The sequence below is a fragment of the Thunnus thynnus genome, chromosome 18, assembly GCF_963924715.1.
Source record: "Thunnus thynnus chromosome 18, fThuThy2.1, whole genome shotgun sequence".
Classification (NCBI taxonomy): domain Eukaryota; kingdom Metazoa; phylum Chordata; class Actinopteri; order Scombriformes; family Scombridae; genus Thunnus; species Thunnus thynnus.
In genome coordinates, this window is record NC_089534.1 from 19,096,984 (window position 1) to 19,114,074 (window position 17,091).

General features: G+C 38.9%; 1 protein-coding gene across 1 annotated transcript in view; it reads left to right on the forward strand.

The window, feature by feature from the left end:
- Positions 1–12,536, forward strand: part of fndc1 (fibronectin type III domain containing 1) — a 40,602-nt gene extending 28,066 nt beyond the window's left edge. The window contains exons 15-21 of the mRNA XM_067571646.1: positions 2,607–2,843; positions 5,672–5,780; positions 8,480–8,559; positions 8,893–8,922; positions 10,140–10,301; positions 10,462–10,584; positions 11,746–12,536. Coding sequence (XP_067427747.1) covers positions 2,607–2,843; positions 5,672–5,780; positions 8,480–8,559; positions 8,893–8,922; positions 10,140–10,301; positions 10,462–10,584; positions 11,746–11,861 — 857 coding nt within the window. The 3' untranslated portion in view covers positions 11,862–12,536. The remainder of the gene's footprint in view (positions 1–2,606; positions 2,844–5,671; positions 5,781–8,479; positions 8,560–8,892; positions 8,923–10,139; positions 10,302–10,461; positions 10,585–11,745) is intronic.
- The last annotated feature ends 4,555 nt before the right edge of the window (positions 12,537–17,091 follow it).

Below are 17,091 nucleotides of genomic sequence, written 5' to 3' on the forward strand. Positions count from 1 at the left end.
GTGATTCATTCAAATTGGTGTCATCTAACCTTAATTAGATCACAATAACAAAGTTGCTCAGGGTCTCCAGACTTCTTGGTCCCTGTAAACTTCAGTCCCCTGCTTTCTTTTTACTGTTTTTATGTGCTTACTTTGGCCTCTCGTACCTTATCACCTCATCTGGTTGCATAAACAGACCAAAATATTCTCTTGACAGAAATAAAAACAGCGTCGACTTGACTCCAACCTTTTAAAAACTACATAATGTCAAAGGTCCTTTCAATATTACTTTGTTTTATTACTCCGCTTTTTGTCTGGTTTCAGCCGTTCAATTAATGATAAATTGTTTCTCCCACAGCATGTGTTATTTTTTTAACTATACAAGTCGCAGTGGATTGTGCCACTTATAGCATGGCCAATTACCTGCAGCCAAGGCTTAAAAGTACATGTAAGCTTCGGCCATACTTTTGAACCTTTCTTTACCTACTACAATAAGAAGTGGTGGAGAATCTGTAGGCTAGTAAACGCTGAAATTAGTACATTTAGTTTCGCACTTCCGTAAAATTTGGGAACTCTCAAAAGACAGTTATAAAAAACAATGTTAAAAATCGATACAGTGAAAGCCGAGATATCCTGATTTTTAGCCTCTCTGATGGGCCAACTACCAAAAACACTGGATCCTACATTTCCCATAATGCAGCTCATGCCAAGATATACAACAGATGTTCGATGAGTAATTTTGTCAGAGCCTCAGGAAAAAACTGTACAACTGTTTTCACAGGCGAAGTAGTAGTATTCCCTATGGCTAGTAAATTGATCTGACATGTAAAACTGGTGGACTGCCTCTTTAATTTAGAATGCTGATGAGACAGCTACTTCCGAGCCATGCAGTTATCAGGAAATGATGCTCAGGCTCCAGCCAATCAGAATAAAGGATTCTGCTTAGCAATGGTATAAACTCTTATCATTCTGGATGCAAAGGTGCCCATTTGCTTTAATGTGAGACTACAGCCAGTAACCTTGCAGATAAAACCTTGAATAAAAGCTACACTACAATTTATTGACAGGATAAATGCAACTTGTCATTGTCACTTAATGTTAGAAGCCTTATAAATTGGAAGATTTATGACCGTGTCTTTATCAGTGCAGTGTCAGAACTATAACTATTATCTGCTTCAGAGGCAACAGTGGAACAATAACATGGCTAACTCTGGACACCATCTATCTTGGTAAACAATGACTATCGCGTGATCACATACCTCACAGGAAGCCATCTGAAAGCTATCGCTCTCCAAAGCCCCGAGATAAAAACAGGCAACGGCAGAAAGCGGTGGAAATCATAAAAGTTAAGGTTGCTGACCTCATCAGAGAGAGAAGAGTCTGTTGGCTCGATGTGGAGACGTCCGCTTTCCTATTTATTAGTTTAATATATTTTAGGTCCAGTTCAGCAGCCTGCCAGTCCACTGACATGAACTGTCTGACAGAGACTTCCCCTTTGTCTCTTTATCTGTCCAGGCTTGGTCTGAATGAATCTAGCCCAAGGCGGACATGGCACAAAAATGATTAACTAATAATTCTAAGCAGTTGCGTGAATCTGCTTTACAGTAAGTTCCAGATGGATAGAATTTGCCACATTGGACAAGAAAATGAGTACCAGGATGTTTAGACTATTTGAATGTTAATTTGTGCCTGACTAGACTGATATTAGAGCTGACAACATGTGAACTGTCCTGATGCTGTTTCCCAGTGATATTTGGTCTATGTCAGACTCACACACGCCAGTTTTCGTCAGTGTTTTTAGATTTGGAAGACAATGAGTCTCTTCAGGGAGGTGTTTTTAGAATTTAAAACTGAACACATGAACAAAAGAAAACATCTGGATCTTCCGAGTGCAAGAGCCGGCAAAGATCCTGAACATGTGGATGCTGTATAGAATTGCAGCCTTAAAAGCATGCTGTGTATAGACAGACACATAAATCTGCTCACTGTGGCAACAGATCTTGTCTATCAGTGTATGAATGTGTAATACATAAGCCATATGAAAGCATGTGTACATACAGTAGGAGTTTGTTGATTTAAACACATACAGACTAACAGACCGTGTGTTGATGTGTAGATACTGACACGTGGTAGACTCTTGGCCTGCGCTAAGGGCCAATCATCTGGGGAGGTGGGAGTGACTCCAGACTCAAGTGGTTCCCTCCAAATCCCAGTCAGACTAGGAATTGTGAGATATCAGAAGTATTCACAGCTGTAGGTCCAGCTGTCATACCCAGAGACACAGAAAGCAAACGAAAAAAAGAAAGAGAGCAGAGGAGAGGACACAATGCAAAGACTAGATAAACGGAGATGATCACATCATGCTACTGTGCTAATATCAGACTCTTTCACCAAAAAATGAGTCACAACAAACCAGAAATAATTTCAAAATGACAGAATAGGAGCTGGAAAAACAAGTGTTCCTTGTACGCACCCTGATTTGTCCTGAGGATATCAATGAGCGTTATAAATACAAAAAAAGTAATATGTATACACATGAAAACCCTACATTAGAAGATATATTTCTTATATTCATTTAGTTAAAATAAATTACTAGATTCCTTTGCATCTCTTCTTCCTGCCCTCAGCTCCCTATGTGAACTACATCCAGAAAGACCCGGGTGCTCCTTGCTCCCTGACAGAGGCTCTGGAGTACCTTCAGGTCGACGTCCTAGAAAACCTGATAGAGAAGGACAGCCTGGTAGCCAATCAGAAGCAGCCTCCCAAACACAAGCCCCATAACCTCACTGTGGTTGCCATGGAGGGATGCCATTCATTTATTATCCTGGACTGGGGCCGTCCACTGAAGGACGATATGGTGTCAGGTAAGTCTAACTGCAATTGAAATTAATTTTTGCTAAGAAATCTGTGTGGGTATACATCCTTAGTGTTTGTTTTGACTTGTGCACTTATCTGGTCTAAACTATAATTATGAAAAAGAAGTAAAGAGTGTTCTTAAGTGAGCATGAATATTTGGTCACAACGGACACTCTTAGCACTCACTGATGCTTCCAGCACCTTACAAAGATTTAGCCGGGTGGAGCAGTGGTCATCCTACATGATCACTTCAATTACAACATCCACACAGGCAGTTAACCAGTTGACCTTGTTAGGTGTCTGTAATGGACTACTTTTTGCAGTGAGTTTTGACTGTCTGTTCATTTGCTAAGACCATAAATGGACCCATGAAAGAGAGACAGCTAACACTAACTAACTTTTTAACACATTGAATAGACACAGCTCTCAGCAGGCAGGAGCTGTTGATGACTCGGCAGGTGTTGAAATAACATGAATGAAAATGTCTTGTGGAAATGATTACTAGGTTTAATCCGCTTTTGAAAAACAGAAAAATGTGCACAACTGCAGTATCATTAGTAGTTTCTATTTACTACACAAAAAGTGAAGAGAATTCAGATTTCAGTTGGACTTTAAAGTGAGACTATGTAACTTTTGCTCAGTAGCAGCTACTGTGTCCACAAGTGTCATTTATGAGATAATACTGAATGCTGAAACATAGTATAAGAATAGCACAAGTATAGAAGAGTCATAAAGTCAACAAACTGACTCAGTAATGGCAGCAACAAAACCCCTGAGTGTATTTAATTGAGCATCGGTCCATATTATTGCTTATGAATTAAATCTTGCACTTGTAATAATAAAAATGTGCTAATTCTTTTGACAAAGTGTCACTTTAAAGCTGCAAGTGATTTGATATGTTTATCTATACACCAAAATGAAAGGCAAAAAAGCAAATAAAAAGTGAAATAAAAGTAAATATATGTGTTCACTCTTCACTGTGAAGTCTGAAACCACCTATGACATACAGTGATCCTATTTCATCAATGATTCAGCTGTTGTGGTTCAACAGATACTTTAATCATGTTACCAGCATCCTGACTCAGATTTTAATAACTCACTCCAGCAGTTTATTGTAAGTAAATCATGAAAAATCAGACTGTTGAATACATGGACTAGGGCTTCTCAGCTCCCGCAGAGTTTCTCAGGGAAAGCCAAAATTCCTGTGACCTAGAAAGTGACACAATGGGGGGAAAAAAAGGAGTAAAGATAAGACTGCTGCATGAGACGTGGTGGACTATCAGAGGTAGCTGTCTGGCCAGCAAGAGAGGCAGTGTGTTTTCTTTGGCAAGCAAACATAAGCTGCTGGTCATGCTATGGACTGGTCAGTGCTCTGATGTGTAAAACAGATAGATGGTCTGTACTGTCATTGGTGTTTTCTTCTTCTCTGTCTTTCCATCTGTTCTCCTCGGTGTTTCTTCTCTGCTCATGCACTATCTAGACACTTTCTGTATTACTGTAATACAGCTTAATACAGAGCTTAATCTGTCTGGACATTTTGGCACCCAATCACTGTTTTCTCCCATTTGAAATACTTTTGTTCTGGGAATTTGTTTTATCTGACATACTATGTTGCATTCCCAAGGCTAATTACTTCAAGTTTAGTGATTTTGATGTTAGATATTAAGAGGAGAGGAGCTTGTTTCTGTGCAATTACCTATGATATCACAGATACAGTAAGTCAGCCAAAACTCTCTGAACTTTCAGTTATATGAACTTCTCCTGTGAATTTATATGAATTTCCCAATAAATTATAGTATTGCAAAGATATACTACTGTAAATACAGCAGACGTTATCTGACACACACATGCAGATCCAATCACAAGGCACTGTTTTAGTTATCAGGGCTTTTGCAAAACCATGCCTTACGAGTTATGGGTCACGGCTTTCAAAACAAGTGGATGGAAACAGCTGTTAGCACGTCGGCCCAAGAGATGTTGTGGGTTCTTACCTGAAACCAGCTTCTGGTTCTATTTACTCTGATGCATTACCGGTCTTTTGCTTAAAGGTTTGGGCCAAAAATGCACACATTAATCACTGAGTAATGTAAATGTTCTAGGCCAAAATTTCTTGTGAAACATTTGAATTAACTTCTACCTAAAGTAGGGAAAAATAGAAAACTGAAGGCAAAAGCAACAAGTTAAATACTTAAATGAATACTTTCAAACTTCAGTTTAACAATGTAGAATGGAGAAAGAATGAAAAACGGAAAGAAGAAAAACAAAGTAGCTAGTATTTCCCTTTCCCCCTGTCAGCAGCCAGCTGTGTTGGTGTGACTCCAATAAAAATAGAAACCCCTCAAAAGTCCAACAGAAACAGTTGGTAGTGTGATGTGCGGCAGTGCTGGTTTCCATACTTTTAACGTGAATGATCGAGGGGCGCGTGACCTCAAGTTGCTTACCGGATTCTAAGGATTAGTCTGCGTGACTGAGAAGTAGAAGAAAACAGACGAGGAGACAGACCGGTTGGAGTACGGTCAACATAAGCTACAGAATATGCCAGGAGAGCAGCTTCTCTCACAAAATAATCAACAGCACATGATTCAAACTAAAATGTCATTGGTCATTTAAGTCCAATATTGGCACAGCAAAACATTTTTGTTTGCTATTCAGCAGTAGAAGGTCTACATTTTAGAGATACTGCATTTAACAATGAACCTTTGTGTATTGTTTTCTTTCTCCTAAATACATTTCTAAATATTTTTCTAACTTTGCAGGTGCTCCAGTACATCAGATTTCCATTTTTTTCCCTAACAACTAGTAAGCTCTGTCCCTCATTTTGTATTGTTCCCTGCAGGCTACATGGTCCACAGTGCTTCATATGATGATGTGCTCAACAACAGATGGTCCACTAACCCTTCCAGCGGGACACACCTGGCTGTTGAGAATCTCAAACCCAACTCTAGGTAACACATGTGTTTATATCATTGTATGCATTGCATACTAATGCATACAATTGGTGAGTTGTTTATGCGTGCACATGCAGAATGCTTCAGTGATTCACAGTATCATCTGACACATGGGAGTCATAGAAAACAAGAACCTGGACGAGGATTTGCTTGGTTGCCAGATTCTTCTACCCTGACCTGTGTGTAATGTTTGTGATGAGGTTGCTGCCTCAGTTGCAGGTGCTTTAGGGTGTTTACTCCTGCTGGGGATTATTTATACCATTATCCCATCACCATATAACGCACAATACATGCATATTGTCTGCATGTTTGTGTATGAGTTCATATATGCATGTATATGTGTCTGTTCTGTGTTTATGCGAATGTTGCCAATTGGATGTCAAAACCTGGCTGACACTGATCTCAACAGTATAAGGGTAAGAAAACTGTTGGATGCTTATACTCATGCTTGTCTGAGACGCCCTCAGAGCAAAGTAAATCACATCTTTGTGACCCATAGCCAACAAAGTCCTAAGGTGGTCACTCCCCACATGGTAATCCAAGTAAAGATATATATTCTTTTTTAGCAAGTAATCCAACCATTATGTGGTGATTTAAACATGTAAAAACAGATACGGTAATTTCAGACATGTGAGTTCATCAGGAACACCCGATGGAAGCGCAGATCTGTTTGAGATCTTATGATAGGCGTCTCATCGCTAACTGTAGAAAACCAAACACCTGCTTCTGAACACAAACAGCAGAGTTGCATGCAGCTGCTAAGTTTTCCAAGAGTCTGCGAAGAGGCTTTCCCTCCCTGGCAAGCACTTTGTTTCCAAGATAGCGCGTGTCTCGTGGTTAAAGTCGATCGTGGGATGGATTATGGGACAGTGTTGGCATTTCCCGTGCTCGAGGCTCCTTCTGGTGGCCAGAACCACTGAGCTACTATAGTACTAAACACACATACACACACACACCCACATATGTACACATTCACATGTGGACTTCTTTCCATGGATTCACATGTGGTTCTGCTCATAAGATTTAGTCATATCTGTATATGTATCCTGCTAAAGCTGCATCATTATATCACACGTCTTCTCAACTTTAAAATAGGGATGTCTATACATGCTTGTGTGTGACTGGTTATGTTTGTTGTGTGTTTTTTCTAGAGCTGCAACCATTAATTGATTAATCAGAGTAGCCAATTGACAGAAAATCAATCATCATTTAAATCATTTTTTAAGCAAAAATGCCAAATTCTCAAATGTGAGAATTTGCTGTTTTCCTTGTCTTACATTACATACAATTTTTGACTGTTGGTAGAACAAAACAAAACATCTGGTGATGTCACCTTGGGCTCCAGGAAATTGTGATGGATATTTTCACTGTTAGTGCTTTATAGACCAAACAATTAGTAGATAAATCAAGAAAATAATCAGCAGATTAATCGATAATGGAAATAACCGTTAGTTGCAGCCCTAGTCTTCCCTCTAGTAGTACCTATTTCTTATGCTGTACTCAGGTCTGCCTTACAAAAGAGATCTTGATCTCTAATTGAATAAAGGTTATGTATAAGATACAAACATATATTTCAAACATACATCAGTGTCATTTAATGTCTTTACAATACATCTAAGTTCACTATTTTTTGTGGCTGAACTGTCATTAATACTAAGTAGCATGTAATGTCATCAGGCTTAATTTGGCGTGCAGCGTGTGCTGTTGCAACATACTGTAACTTTTCATCTGATGAGAGGACACAAAGAGTGGTGCTCTGGATGAAGCGGGGAGATTTCTGTATTGAAAGTCTCACATGGCTAGCTAGTCTTGATGTAATGTTTTGAAGTCTATTCTCTGTCTCATTTATTTCTACCCTCTCGGATTTCTTCTTTCATTACATCACCTCTCTGCAGCCGCTTTGCTTTTTTCTCTCTTTCTATGTATTTTGGTCACTGTTGTCACGTGGCTGCGGTGATTGGATCCAGGCCTCGTGGCTGTCCGTGGTGAAAGTTTCTGGCTACAATCTGACAGACCATGAACTTACTGTGTGTGACCTTGCAGAGTGGAGGAGAGCACATACGCACACAATCCTGCATGAATAGAATACACGCTCACGCAAACACATCTGCCATCCACTGTGGAAAAGTTTGCAAACTCACAAAGTTGTCACTGGCGGTGTTGTTATTAATCCAGTAGGATTTTATTATTCCTCCACCACCCGAAGACAAACTGAGCTCACTGCACGACTCTGCTCTGCTCTTTTTTGAGAAAGCTTGTCATATAATAAAGAGATTTCCTTCCTCTCTTTTAACCTCCTCCAATTCATCCACTCTTCAACATACATCTATCCCTGTGATTTACTTTTTCCACATCCCTCCTATTTTCTGTCTTTCATTCTTATCCTCTCCTCCTATCTGTTAATCTCCACTTGTCTAGATGTCTCTTTTAAGCCTCTCCTTCACTCTCCGTATCCCTTCAACATGAGCCAAATAACCATTTTATTGTGCTGCGCTCACTTTGGATTCATATGAGTATGAAACAGACGACTCTTAAATCAGCCTGACTAAAGCCTGCCCAGTCTTCTGCTACGGTCATTAACATTTTTTTTTTTAACCTTCACCCAGTCACAACAACAGTGGCAGAATGACACTTCTATTGAACTCAACTACTAAATCTCTCATTAAATACCTACTTCATGGTTTGTTTTCATTCAGGTACTACTTCAAAGTCCAGGCCAAGAATGTGTTTGGTTTGGGACCAGTCAGCGATACACTCACCTATGTCACCGAATCAGGTGTGTATCATGTGCCTTCAAAGATAAACTTTGAGACGCCCCATTAATTAGAGTTCAAACCTCAATCAAACTGGCTCGAGATTTTCTTTCTCTTCTATACAAAAAATTTGTGCAATATGCAAGCGCTTCACAAAAATGTCACAGTGATGTTCATTTTATTGCAATGCAAGATATCTAAACATAAAACCATCCTTGAAGTGGAAGCAGGCTACCAGATGTACACTGCATTATGAGGATTTTGAATCTTACATTCCCATAATCAGGTGAATACATCAGACTTGTCTGTCTGTGTGCTTTTCCTCCCTTGTGAAATGATCGCATTCTTTCTTTCAGATGATCCTCTTCTCATTGAAAGACCACCTGGTAAGTCCATACACTTGACTGCACATCTCTACTTTAAAATCATCAAGCCTGCACATTCTGTTCAAAAACATGCAAAGAGCAAAGACATCCCGCTGAATGACTTAGACAGCACACACTGGTAAACACTGATTGCTGTTGATATCGTTAGTTGATATCATAGTGCTAGTTCAGGCGGAGCAGTGAAGTTGTATTTCAATTAGCTGATTTGTTGATTCGATCTGTTTTGTTCATTTGTTCGTTCGTTTACCGTATGTGGCTATTGTAATCTGACACTAACTAACGCACAGTCACTGAAACTGCATACAAAATACAAATAAGACCAAAAAAAAACAAAAAACGATCATACCTTTATACACACAGTATAACCTCCTCTGTTATTTTCCCGGATTCCTCCCTATGTTACAAGATGTAAATTGCATTTGGCTGCATCTTTATATATTAAAAAAATTAAATCTGTGTTTTCTACTCTCTGTGCCCTCTGGCTACCTTAGGAACTAGATATATCATATCAAACCAAGATAGTAACCATCAAGTTTCCATCCAAATGTGGTTCCAACTTTAAGCACAAACAAATTTCCAGAAAATCTGCAAAAGAAAAAGCAAATCATTGTTCATTCAATACTGGTATGCTGACATCAGGGGTTGGGTGCATCAAGATAAACAGTCGATGCTGCTAATTCTCCAGTCCGGTCCCATTAAACTATGGCAGGAGAATCTGGCATAACTAGATGATGTCATTAAAAGACCATCAGTCAAACCTCAAACAATAGAAAACATATGGCATTTTTGTTTGTTTTATAAATTATTTTGACGAGCATTATGATCTGTCCACACATAGATCTGATGTTTTCATCTGCCATCATTTTTCCTCTCTTCTGTGGAGTGGAAGCTTGAGTGACACTTAAATCACTATTTATGTCATGATTTATTTGCTAAGTCTGTTTCATTTTCACTTTGTTACATTTATTTTTTTATCGACACACCAACTTTTCCACCTCAGCTGCAAGTAAAAACTTTTTTGTGATAATTCGGCTCAAATTCCACTCCGTTCTTTATACACAGATTGAAAATGCAAATACAAATAGGTGGATGGAAATACACTTACTGTCTTTGATAATAATATACTAATTGAAAACCTTGCATTACATTTCTTACAAAATTGATTTCAGTCACTCTTTCATGATGCATCTCCTCTTCTGTTTCACCCTGCTCCTCAGGTGGAGAGCCTATCTGGATCCCCTATACCTTCAAGTATAACCCGATGCACAGTTCCTGTAAGGGCAGCCAGTATGTCAAGCGGACATGGTACAGGAAGTTTGTCGGCGTGGTTTTGTGTAACTCTCTGCGATACAAGATATTCATGGGAGACGGTCTTAGAGGTAAAACATCACATTACCTCTAGGTTTAATCAGTAGCAATCAGTGCTGCTTTCAGTGGCATCTGCCAAAATCTGTGTGTCTCCCTCCACCCCTGCACTGGATGTTTTGTAGTTTAATATTCCTTAATTATAATGCCCACTTACCCCTCTTCCCTCCACAGAGCCCTTTTACAGTATAGGAGACACATTTGGACAGGGGGAGGATCATTGCCAGTTTGTGGACTCCTACAGGGATGGAAGGACAGGCCCGTCCTTCCTCTCAAATAATATGCCTTCAGCACAAGGTAAACAACAACAGATTGCACATATACGGTGCATTTGTGGCCATCATATTTAAACTTGATCTATCATTATCATTTTTTCCAAGTGATCTGGCTCTCTGGCTCGGTAGTTAACCAGCTGCATCGATCTTATCTATGCAGAATACAGATGCAAAATAATATTTAATGAACACTAGCTAAAAGGACCTACCAGTGGTTTTGCATGTTTTAGAACCAATTCACACATGCTTTTCATTTGTGCAGACCATTTTTCTAATTATACCATAACTTCTTAGATTGAAGTTGTAAATTCCTGGCAATTACTGGTTTCAGGTCAAATCAGCACATATTGAAAATGCTTGAAACTTTCTTGAGATAAGTAATCTATCACAGGACATTTACTGGTAGATCATACATGGCTTTGTCTTTTTGTTTTGAAACCCTTTTGTTTGTTGGTATGTTCAAGGAAAGTTTGACATCAGAGACTTGGGAGTCAGCTATTAAACAGCATCTTTTTGAATGCAAGAAATGACCAAATTCACAATATCTTTCTTTTCACAGCTTTCAATTTGCTTAGTCTTTGCCGACTCTGAAAATGTCCAATTGGTCCCAGATATCCCAGAATTCACCTAGGGAGAGTATATAAAATTGAAGCAGTACTCTGTTTTGACATACTGTATATTAAAAGCATATGGTTGGTGTTTTTTACATTTCTTTTACTCTTAACAAATCGCATGAAAAGACCAAAACAAAAAAAGTGTTAGTCCATCTTTTAACACTTTACGACCTCCAAACTCTGTCTATGGCCTTCAGCCCAGAGATCATAAGTTTCTACTGAAGACATAAATCTTAAAATGGGTCACAAATGTATAGTTTCACTTTTTCACAGCTCACTGTTCAGCAACGTTACTTGATAAGGAGTAAATAGTGCATTTGTTGAGTATTTACAATAAAATTCATAGTTGATTTTGGTCTTTTCATTGGATTTGTTGATGATCAGAAAGATATGGTAGATTGCAAGTCTTAACATTTATAATGTAAGACCTCAGAATTGTCATAAAGTCAAGCAAATAACTAAATGATTGCAAGCAGGTGCTAAATGCTGACAGTATCCTGACATACTCACTCTTTACTGCTTTCAAGTGTTCTGGTACATGATAGCATTTTTATTTTTTTCTGTCACAGGGTTTTATCGTGCCTACAGACAGGAGCCTGTTTCATTTGGAGTTATTGGCCGGCGTACACCCCATCCTTTCGTGGGGTGGTATGAATGCGGGGTGCCCATCCCTGGGAAATGGTAACACAGGGGAGGAGGCGACATTGTTACCAAGGGCAACCCTTCTGCATCCTGCTGCAGGCTCTCACCTTCACTGACCCTGCCTGTACAAACAGACTTTTGCCTGCCACAACAAAAAGACACCACTAACGAATTTATTACAGCTTCACAGGAAGAGAATATAGTACTTGTAAACAACTCATTGTATATCATTACAATGCACTTTTTATAAAAAAGCAATCTGTATATGAGGGAAAAAGAAGCATGTGTGCTCCTGGTTAGTTTAACTCTTGTCAGAAAGTGTCCTTTGTACTATTCCCAAGTATCCCAGAGACAGGTCCTTACCCAGTGTTATTTATCTCATCAAAATGCACACACAATCAAACCAGTGACATTGGACCAAAGCACAAACTGAAAACTGTAAGAATGGGCACTCAAGGTGTGTATAGGTCTGTTAATTTTCAATTGTGAGATTTTTATTTCATTATGTAATGGCTTCTGACAGCTAATTTTTGTTTATTTGTGTTTTTGAAACTTCATACTGGTTTTTTATTACACCCTTTTGGTATTCACCAAAATTCATTAAACGTTACTGTGTAAGTTTTGTATGTATACAGACAAAGAATAAAAGACCCAATATTTGCTCAGGAACTGTGAGAGATTGAATAAAGGTGCTATGGAAACCACAGCAATCCAAAAACATGAATCATATCATATTCTCCCCTGCTGCCACGTTCTTTTCTAGCAAAAGCTTCTACACGTGATCCAGATCTACTTAATCAACCTAATGGAAGATTTGAGTAGCAGACACAGGTTGGTTAAGCCAGTTGGAACAGCAACTGTTAAAAATCGGTCGAAATGTCAAAACAACAGATTGTGGACAGAGGCAGGTGAGAGGGAAAGAGGGAGAAAATAACAGTTCACTGGCCATAAGCATGCAGGCAAGATAGACAGGACCATCAGCTATGAGTAGCATATAAATACACTGGTCATAAGTATCTAAATAGGATTTGACATTGACTTGACATCGGATTCACATCTGCTGTGTTAGATTTGGAAACATTTCAGTGGAGATTTGCAAACCAATTATCATTAGTATATTATGGATCATTTGTACCTGAGTATTATTCCAATTTTTGGGACATTTAGACTTTGCTCCTAATGTTGCTACATTCAGATAAAATCTTTCACAAGCAATAGACTTTCATTTTCATTCCAAAAACCAACTGTGCTGCTCAAACTTTATGTTGTTTGAACACACATTATGGTCCCTCTGTGTTAAATAAACTGTGATGAAAAGGAAAAAGTAGAATAAGTGGGTCAGCACCACAATAAACCAGGTGGAAAATATTTCAGAGATAACACTGAATGAATGGAAAAGGTCTACTTTGTGTTTGTTGCCAATGGATCATTGCTCCATTCAGTAGATTTTGAGATTCATTTTCAGCCGTGAGATTGATTGCTTTTTCCGTAAAGTGCAATAGCAGAACCAACACTGCCTTTTTCAGTGCTTGCCTAAAACTGATTAAAAACATTTTTCAACTGTCAGTTTTGACTCTGTGAGCAAAATATATGACATCCAGTAGCGGTCAGACTACTCATTTTCAACACTCCTCCTCGTGGCAAAGGCTCGCTTATTTATGACTCTTATTAATCCCCATCATTCCTCTGAGAATGAAACAGGAGCTTTGTGACCCGACAGAGCTGGAAGACTTTGTTATTAAACCATCCATCTATTAGCAGGACACCTAATACTTGGTGTTGGTGATGCAACCTGTGTGTAACCTTCACTTTGTGGTAGGGAATTTATGCTGCTGATCTTGGGTATGGTATAAACAGTATCTAAATCTGGGGTTCTCTAAAATATCTTAGACCCAATATCTTATAGTCCAGTACAAGTACAGGTTCACTCAGTTTTCTAGGTTCACTAAATTCACTTGGTTCTTTAAGGAGATTGGCAGAAGGAGGCTCTACAAAGAGAGAAGTAAGACCTCCCACCCACGCAAAACACACATGACCACCAACTTTGAAAAATAATAGAAAATATACAGACAGAATTAATGGAAAAACCAACATACAGTTAATGTTATTAAGGTGTTGGGCCACCACATGCTGCCAGAACAGCTTCAGTGCATCTTGGCATTGATTCTACAAGTCTCTGAACTCTACTGGAGGGATGAACACCATTCTTCCAAAAGATATTCCCTCATTTGGTGTTTTGATGATGGTGGTGGAGAGTGCTGTCTAACGTGTCGGTCCAAAATCTCCTATAGGTGTTCAATTGGGTTGAGATCTGGTGACTACAAAGGCCATAGCATATGATTCACATCATTTTCATACTCATCAAACCATTCAGTGACCCCTCGTGCCCTATGGATTGGGCCATTGTCATCCTGGAAGAGACCATTCCCATGAGGATAGAAATGTTTCATCATAGGATAAAGGTGATCATTCAGAACAACTTTGGATTGATTTGCAGTGACCCTTCCCTCTAAGGGGACAAGTGGACCCAAACCATGCCAGTAAAATGCCCCCCACAGCATAACAGAGCCACCAGATCCCCTCACTGTACGGGTCAAGCATTCAGACCTGTACCATTCTCTTGCCGCCACACATGCACTCGCCCACTTGTTGAGAATAAGGTGAAGGATGACTCATCTGACCATATCACTTTTTTCCACATCTCTGTAGATCAGTGCCTTCAGTGGCTTTAGCACCACTGTACTCTCAAGTGTACATTAATCTTTGTAATGAGGGGTTTATGCACTGCAACCCCACTATACACAGGACAACAGAACTCTAGATAAATGCTACAGAAACATCAAAAATGCTTATGTTGCCAGATCCAAAACTCCCCTGGCTAACTCTCACCACAACACTATCCACTTAATTCCCACATAAAAAACATGCTCAAATGCAGCAAGCCACAGGTTAAAACGGTGACTGTGTGGTGAAAATATGACATAAGGTACATCTCTATTCCCTTATTTGCAATGGCGATTTTAGGGGGTAACCACAGCCACCCCTGAAATCTCATTGGCCACCCCAGATCTGACAGGTTGTTGGTCAAGTTCATCAACACAATAAAGTGGGGGCAAATGCTGGTCAATGACAGCTGATCAGCTGATATATAGCTGATATAGAATTTCATGCTAACGATTCACATTAGCGATTAGAATATGTAATTCACAGTCTAACTTGTGTTAATAGATACTATTAATGGCAAGTTTGATGCAACAAAATCTGTGAAATGTACACCCACCACAGCAGTTTTGTTTAATAGTGTTTTACTGTGTCAGTAATTTTGAAAGTAATTTTATTTGTGTTCAGAGTGTATAAGAGTGAGATTATTGCTTTAATACAGGCAGTTAGCCAGCCAAGTTAAACCTGTGAGCCTGTAAAGATGCAGGCTGGAAAATGAGGTTTATTGTATTTCCCAGCTATTGTTAGACTGTCAAGGTCATTCAGTGAACACAGTTAAAGGTGTAATGTGATGTTTTCCATTAATTAATCTGAGTAAGAGCAGTCTATGGAACATAAAAGAGTTTTACTCGTGCAAGTGAAAATATGTTTATTATTGTGTATGCTCAATTCTGTATTGGTAGAAATGTTATGGTGAAATTTACACACGTAGGTATTTGTAGCATTGTGTACAGGATGTTTTAAGTAAGTGAAGTCCATTGAGAACATTAAAGCAGGATTGTTAGTTAAAACTGTTACAGTAAAGTTCACAGTTCAGAGATAGTAGAGCTGATGCAAGCTGAGTTAATGCCACAGTGATATGAATAACACTGCTGACACCTTTTTTAAATATACTTTGCACAGGTAACCCCTGTGAATAAATGTGTTGCACCAGTTTGAACCCAAAGCTTCATTCTGAATCTGTAACATATAAAATATTTACTCCACTACAGGGAAATGACTCTTAAAAAATGTGATGCCTTTCCTGAACAGAATTACTGAAAATAGACATGTTTAAATAGCCACTGCTTCCCAGAGACTGTGATAGGTGGAAATGGAAAATGTGATGTACATGGAACAGAAAAAAGAAATAGAATGGTAGCTACATGTTAGTGCTGTTCTAGCTTGTAATATTAAATGTACTTGTTGGTGGTGGTCAGCATGGCACCTTTAGTTTAATGCTGTATTATAAAATGTAAAAACAACAACTTGGCCTTGAGTACAAACATTACAATGGATGCTAAAATGAGTTTTCATTCAGTTATGATTTATCTGTGCATAGATTAAAGCAATGTGATGTGTTGAACATCTTTATTTACACATTATAATCACCTGCCATTCATTAAGGTTCGCTATGCCATGACCACCCCACACTAGCTCTGTGTCCCATCTTGGCCACCCCAGTCAAAATGTGTAATGTGTATACGCCACTGCTTACTTGATCGTTCCCCGCTCATTGATCCTTGGTTGACCTGGATGTCGTTCCAAATCTGCCATCTTGAAGGCCGTCCCAAAGCACTTATTTCTGCTCTGAGGAGCGAGGAGGGATCTCTGAGGAGCCATGAGCAAGGACATATGAGAGCAGCCTTCACAGAAGTCTTTTACCAGCTGCAACCTTATTGGATATCACTTATTGATTGGACGCTGCTGCTGATCAGACTCATCTGATATATCACAACATAACTGACTGGACTAACAAATAACAGATTAAACTCAAGTTTATCACTCCCAAGTCTTATATTTTGTTTTCTAATTCACCGTCTAGCGAAAAATCAGAGTTAATTTTAGGTCTGATCAACAAAAGAACCGTAGAGAACTTTCTTCATTTATTAGAAAGTTTTCTTCTTTTCATGATCTGCTATTTCCCCCATTAACTTTTATTATGGGTAAAATTAAAGTCAGGGAGAGTCTGTCTGTCAGCAAGAAACACTTTTTAAACACATTCATATTTTACATCATTTATCATCATTTCCATTCAGTCGCATGTGAGGCTGAAAATTCCTGAGTGTCAGGTTTTATATGAGTTACATAATTTCCATTTTCCCTGAAACATTTGGCCTAATAAATAATTTCCAGTATTCAAAAGACACCTTAACCAGATCCTGGGTTATTAAATAATGAATTCACAATCAGAATATCAATAAATATAGACGCAAGTAATTATTACACAATATAAATGCATTCTGCCAGTTGAAATGGTCCCTGTGCCTCTGAGAAGGACACAGTATAAATACAGAATGCAGGTTCTTGATTATGTGCAGGTGTTTGTCAAACAGGTAACAGGCTGCAGAGAG